The 7,053-nt window shown below is 43.6% G+C and overlaps 1 protein-coding gene across 1 annotated transcript; it reads left to right on the top strand.

Moving 5' to 3' along the window:
* Nucleotides 1-5,973: 5,973 nt before the first annotated feature.
* On the top strand, nucleotides 5,974-6,848 carry LOC101950498 (olfactory receptor 5J3-like). The gene has a single exon (XM_065582391.1). It carries the CDS (start codon nucleotides 5,974-5,976, stop codon nucleotides 6,733-6,735), a length of 762 nt encoding a protein of 253 aa, XP_065438463.1. The 3' UTR covers nucleotides 6,736-6,848.
* Nucleotides 6,849-7,053: the final 205 nt, after the last annotated feature.

Genomic DNA, 7,053 nt, shown 5'->3' with positions numbered 1-7,053 from the left:
GACTAGCTTGAGGATCTGTAAATCAAGCACTTTAATACTTTGAGTGTCTATTTTGTTTTAAGTCTTTAACAAATAAAAAAAATATATGCTGAACAATATACACCTCTACCCTGATATAACACTGTCCTCGGGAGCCAAAAAATCTTACCGCGTTATAGGTGAAACCGTGTCCTTCCCTGTCCCCTTTTCCTCAAGAACTGTGGTCTGCGCTCTCTGGGCTAAGCGTGTCTACTTTTTGATCAGAGGCACCGTTTCCCAGCAATTTTCCCTCCCCTAGAAAAACAATAAAGAGAGAGTTACTATAGTCATTAGCATCTCACCAAAGATCACTGCTCACAGAGTGAAATATGGAGACCTCGCTCACGTCTGTGCAGAAGAAAGCTTGGGAGGCCATTCAGAGATAGATGGTCTGAACGTTCAAGGTGAGCAGTTCCTTTTTATAAAACAGACACATAAAATTATACCTCAGTTAAATGTGACCTCAGGGGGCATTTTTCAAAAAGAAGCAGGAATGGTTAGACAATGGGAACATCCATCTTTGAGTCACATATGACAAAAAAAGTTTGTCAAACCAATAGGTTTCCAAGAAACATTTCAGTTTAGACTGACCGGCATTTTTCAACAGAAAATAGTGTAGTCAACAATTTTTCAACCAGTTCTTCACATTAACTTTCCAATTAGATTTCTCCTTTCTCGCCCCCGCTGCCCTGTATCACAGGCTGTAGGTGCTCTTCCTAATTTGAAACACGTACATCAAAGCTGAAGATCTGAAAGACAAGTCCTAAGTTAGAGAATTGTCTTTTGTAACTGTAAAAGTAACCTACAAGTTTCAACCAAAGACCTGCTGGAGGCATCAGCCCATCCACACATCATCCCAAATCAAGCCTGGGAAAGAAGATGTGCTTGACCACATTCCCAGAATGGTAACATAGCCAAAGGATTGTGGACCAAAGTAGAAATGAGTGTGAAAGATGGTGACTCTCTCTCCCCAAAAGATGCCCTGTCCCTAGCTCCCAATTTGAATCAAAATATTTCCAGAGTAAAAGTTCTTCTTCAGAAGATACCAAGAGGAACTGCCCTCTTTCAAAACAGTTTGCATCTTCTATTCTCAAGGACAGCAAGGTGCATATGACCTTTGAAAGAGAATTGCTCTCTGTGCTGACGTGGACCACTAGCTTCTGTGAGGGCAGCTTGACTTTACTGCTGTTGGTAAGTAATGGCAGGTGGTGGTCCTATTGAAAGAGGACCTCTTTGCTTAAAGGCAGCTTTAGCCTTATTCCTGTCGACAATTACGAGAGCTGGTGGCGATTTTGAAAGGTTGCAATTCTCTGAAGAAGAACGATTCACCATTTTCCAAACTTTCGGGAAATGTTCCCCTTACCTATGGAGTTTTTACACACATACACATAAATTCTTATGTATCAACCATTTTAGCAGAAAACTTCAGCTTTTTCTCAAAAAAAAAAAAAAAATAAAGCCTGAACTCTTGACATTTTTATTTCTCTTCTCTGGACTTTTTCAGTTCTAATATTTATCCCTTTCCTAATGGTTCCTAACATTAAATTAGCTTTTTGAACCACCACTTCACCTAGTTTTCAGAGAACTGTCCACAATGACTCCTAACATCTCTTTCTTGACTGGTAACAGCTAATTTAGACCCATCATTTTGTATGTCTAGTTAGGATTATGTTTTCTAATGTGCATTACTTTGCATTATCAACACTGAATTTCATCTGTCATTTCCTTGGGTGATTGCCCAGTTTCGTGAGATCCCTCTGTCACTCTTTGCAGTTGGGTTTGGACTTAAGTATCTTGAGTAGTTTTGTATCATCTGCAAGCTTTGAAACCTCACTGTTTACCCCTTTTCCCAGATAATTATGTTTAATGAACATAAACATAATGAATATGTTTAATATAGTTCTTTATGGAACCCCGTTGTTATGGAGATTCCACAACCTCCCTAGGCAATTTATTCCAGTGCCTAACCTCCCTGACAATTAGGAATGTTTTCCTCATGTCCAACCTAAACCTCCCTTGCTGCAATTTAAGCCCATTGCTTCTTGTCCTATCATCAGAGTTAAGGAGAATAATTCTTCTCCCTCCTCCTTGTAACAACCTGTTAGGTATTTGAAAACTGTTATGTCCCCTCTCAGTCATCTCTTTTCCAGACTAAACAAACCTAATTCTTTCAATCTTCCCTCATAAGTCATGTTTTCTAGACCTTTCATCATTTTTGTTGCTCTTCTCAGGACTCTCTCCAATTTGTCCCCATGTTTCCTGAAATGTGGCGCCCAGAACTGGACACGATACTGCAGTTGAGGCCTTATCAGAGCTGTGTAGAGTGGAAGAATTAATTTCTCTTGTCTTGCTCACAACACTCCTGCTAATGGTAGATTGTCTGTCACTTGAAGTCATTCCAAGTGGATATCTAGCTAAAAGATGTGTGAGAGCTAGAAAAGATAATAACTATAGGCTCGATACATAAATTATTGGGCAAGGTTTTGTTATGCAGGAGGTCAGACTAGATGATCACATTGACCTCTTCTGGCCTTAAACTGTATGAAAAATCAGTTTGACTCAATCAGGGGCAGTAAATTGTAAGGCACTATTAGGCACTAATTGTAAGGGTAGGGTGATTGCTTGGCATCTACACGAACAAAGTTATAGTTGTTTGTTTGCTGTAACTGTGCTTTTTCCATAGTTTAACACATCTGGATTTCTTTTAAGCCTAACTTTGACGCTGAATTCACTGAGTGCTCCCTACAGAAAGAAAGACTGAGCCATTCCTTTCCAGTTACCCTGCTCCCGCCTGTATCATATTCCTGTGTCATGGCGAATGACCTAGAGAGATGAAGGACCTGGCAGTGTGCACCACTAGTAGGCGTAAGAAACTGGGACTGGAGACAAGTGGCCAGAAATCTCCTAGAGCAAGGATAGCATAGATTGAAGGCACAGTTACTAATTCTCACGGTATTTAATGCTTCTCTTAAAACTTCAGCTCCTTCAGTCATGTGATCAGTTAAGAATCTAAGAAAAGCTTGAAAACGGGACTGTCTCCAGGGCCCGGAAACATTGTTCCATTGCAATTTGCTGACTGAGTGAAATTGGAACATTTCGTCAAGAAGGGCCAATTTCACTGTAGCACCACGGAATGGAGGAAACTCTGCCTACATCAGAATCCTGCCTGGTTTCCGCTAGTTCACCTGCCCAGCTCCTTTGCAGCCTGTCCAGTGGCCTGCTAGCAACCTCAGAGCTTCCAGAGTCCATGCCTTGGAGCAGATACACATGCAGATTGCCTTGGGGGCTGGGAACATCCAAAATTGTCAGTGTCCATGACTCCAGGGATCCATTCCCTTTTCCAGAGACTTTTCAAAACCTGTGGGTTTGTTCCTAAACCAAATTCTGAAATATAAAAATCTTGTAGAAAACAGAATTACACTTCCCTTCCCCTTCGCTAAACCCGTTGTGTATTATTTTTAAAAGATCTCAAGGTTTTAAGCCAATTGCATGATTTTTGGAAGCCTGATAATAGTTTTCAAATGCTTGGGATTAGCAGCACTGCCAGGGGACCGATTTCTGGGTCTTTTTTCTTATATAGACTCCAATTACCTCCCACCCCCATCCCGATTTTTCACATTTACTGTCTGGTCACCCTAATCTGGAAGGATTTAAAGTATGAGTGCTTTCTAACTTACCCTTAGTGAGCAGACAATATAAAGGACCTAGCTCAAACTCAAACCCATGCCAGGTATATTTCATTGGAGAAAATTTGTGATAATGTACATGAATCCGGAAATGCCCTTGTGACGGGTTGGATCACAGAAACCCCCTTGGGAGCTGCCACCCGATGTGCAAAGACTACCCCTGCTTCTGTTTTCCCTGCCAGCTCAGGACTCCAGCACCCTGTCTTGCTGAGCCAGACACTCCTGTCTGGCTCCAGACACAGATCCAGGGTCTGAATCACTTGTCCCAAAGCTGCAGGTTTACCTGAAAACAGCTCACAGTAGTGTGCTTGTCTTTAGCACTCAGATGCCCAACTCCCAATGGGGTCTAAACCCAGAGAAATCCGTTTTACCCTGTATAAAGTTTATGCAGGGCAAACTCATAAATTGTTCGCCCTCTATAACACTGATAGAGAGATATGCACAGTTGTTTGCTCCCCCAGGTATTAATACATACTCTGAGGGAATTACTAAATAGAAAGTGATTTTATTAAATACAGACAGTAGGATTTAAGTGGTTCAAAGTAGTAACAGACAGAACAAAGTAAGTCACCAAGCAAAATAAAATAAAATGAGCAAATCTATGCCTAATCAAACTGAATACAGATAATTTCCTCACCAGTTCCAGAGTGCTCCGTTTTACAGGCTAATCTCCTTTTAGCCTGGGTCCAGCAATCACTCACACCCCCTGTAGTTACTGTCCTTTCAGTCTCCTTCAAGTATCCTGGGGGGGGGGGCGTGGAGAGGCTCCTTCTTTAGCCAGCTGAAGACCAAATGGAGGGGTCTCCCACAGGTTTAAATAGACTCTCTCTTGTGGGTGGAGACCCCCCTCCTCCCTCCTATGCAAAGTCCAGCTCCAAGATGGAGTTTTGGAGTCACCTGGGCAAGTCACATGCCCCTGCATGACTGTCTTGTCACCATCCCCAGCATGTATAACAGCTTATTCCACAAATCAGATATGTTCCACATCTTTAAAGGGTTTACCACTAGTGTGAATTCTTTTGTTTTATCCCATAGGTGAATTAGCAAAAGACACAAGGTTAACAGCAAATGTACAGTGGACAGGCTTCGTTCACTCAATTTGACTTGTTTAGCATCTATTGCATTTTCCCAGTTCTCTGTGCCCTCTGGTAGACCCTCTGATGCAGATTCCTCTGCCTCTTTGGGGAAGACTTCTAGTTCGAGCATGTGCTTGGGTCTTTGGCCAGGAAAGGGTGTACACAACCATACTTGTCCTCGGCCCCTCCCTCTGGAGTTTCTCTGGGCTGGGCCCCACTCCCTTGTGAAGTTCCTCCCATGAAGAGATTCCCCCCCCCCCGCCCGTCTTGGAGAGAGAGTTTTATCTCTTGCAAGTGTAGCAAGAACAGCAGCTTTCCCTGGGGTGCTCTGGACCCCTTTGGGCACCCCACTTTCTGTTTCCAATGGGTCAGCTGGATAGACCAAATGGAGGGGTCTCCCACAGGTTTAAATAGAATCTCTCTTGTGGGTGGAGACCCCCCTCCTCCCTCCTATGCAAAGTCCAGTTCCAAGATGGAGTTTTGGAGTCACCTGGGCAAGTCACATGCCCCTGCATGACTCAGTCTTTGCAGGCCGACGCTATTGTCCACATGGCATCTTGCATGTCTCCAGGAAGACTTCTCATGTGGCTTGGAGCATTCCAAGATGCGTTGTTCCCCAAGTGTCTCTTGATCAGGTACTTAACCTGGCGAATTCCTTCCTAAAGAAGCTGACCAAATGCCTCACAAAGCTTACTTAGAAATCAAGCAAGCATACAGCCCATATTCTTAACCTCGAGTAGAAAATGATATATATGTACAAATAGGATGAATAGATATAGTAGACCATAACCTTTACGGAGATATGTTACATGGCACAGGCAGCACAAAACATATTCCAGTTATGTCATACATACATTTATAAGCACACCCTCCCCATAAAGCCTTATGGGGTACACTGTCACAGCCCTATCGGGAACTGGATGCCTAATTCCAGTCAATTTTATGGAGTCTTGGATGTCTAAATCTCCTAGACAGCCTTGAAAATCTCAGCCCTGTTAAAAAGGGAGTGTAAATTTAAAGGTCCATCCCAGCTCTTCCAAGACATCACGGCGGCTGGTTTACTGTAAGATATTCACTACCCACATTCAGGCCCGGTGGTGTCATTCAGATTTAATTCATGCCATGAAATTTCCTTCTTCCATGCTGCTCACTCTTGTTATCCCGGCAGGTCTGGTTTCATGCACCCCGTATAAATGGCTGAGGGCAATGACAGCATGGTGACCCAGTTCATCCTCCTGGGGCTGACGGATCGTCAGGAGTTGCAGATACACCTCTTCGCGGCGTTCCTGGTGATCTATGTTCTTACGCTGGTGGGGAATCTTGGGATGATTGTGTTGATCAGGGTTGATCCCCAACTCCACACCCCCATGTACTTCTTCCTCAGTAACCTGTCCGTTGTTGACCTCTGCTACTCCTCAGTCTTCGCTCCAAGGATGCTGGTGAATTTTTTAGTGGGGAGTAAAAGCATTTCTTACTCTACCTGTATTGCTCAACACTTCTCTTTTGTTGTGTTTGTGACCACAGAAGGGTTCCTGCTGGCCGTGATGGCGTGTGACAGCTATGTAACCATCTGTAACCCTCTGCTCTACACCGCTGTTATGTCTAAGAGAGTCTGTATTCATCTAGTGGCCAGCTCATATGTAGGGGGGCTCATGAACTCACTGACCCACACATGTGGCTTGCTGAGGTTGTCATTCTGTGGACCCAACATCATCAATCATTACTTTAGTGACACTAACACATTACTGAAGCTCGCTTGCTCTGATAACCACATCAGTGAGATTTTGCTTGTACCGTTCTCTGGGGTTATTGCCATGTCCACCGTCCTGATTGTCATAATCTCTTATCTGTACATCCTCTTCTCTATCCTGAGGATCTACTCCGCCAAGGGCAGGCGCAAAGCCTTCTCCACCTGTGCCTCTCATCTGACAGCTGTCACCAACATGGACCTATGAGCTTAAGCCACATACAACCCAGTTCCAGCTACTCACTGGAATAGGAGAAAATCTCTGCTGTGTTTTATACCCTGGTGGTCCCCATGTTGAACCCCCTGATCTACAGCCTGAGGAACAAGGAGGTTAAGGATGCTCTTAAGAGGGTGATAGGCTGGAAAAACATTCTCAGCTAATTTGTTCACCATGACAATTCCAGTCAATTGAGAAGAACAATTGGACGAAGGATCGTAGGATGGTCTATGTGTTACTGCCTTGATTTGTGTATCACAAATGTCGTACAAGAATTAAATGAAACTCAAAGAACTGATGTAGTATGTG

Source organism: Chrysemys picta, chromosome 2 (assembly GCF_011386835.1).
Source record: "Chrysemys picta bellii isolate R12L10 chromosome 2, ASM1138683v2, whole genome shotgun sequence".
Taxonomy (NCBI): Eukaryota; Metazoa; Chordata; order Testudines; family Emydidae; genus Chrysemys; species Chrysemys picta.
This window is presented reverse-complemented; position numbering and strand designations above follow the sequence as displayed.

Excerpts from the sequence above, each read along its gene's own strand:
- LOC101950498 (XM_065582391.1), top strand. The coding sequence starts at position 5,974 with ATGGCTGAGGGCAATGACAGCATGGTGACCCAGTTCATCCTCCTGGGG.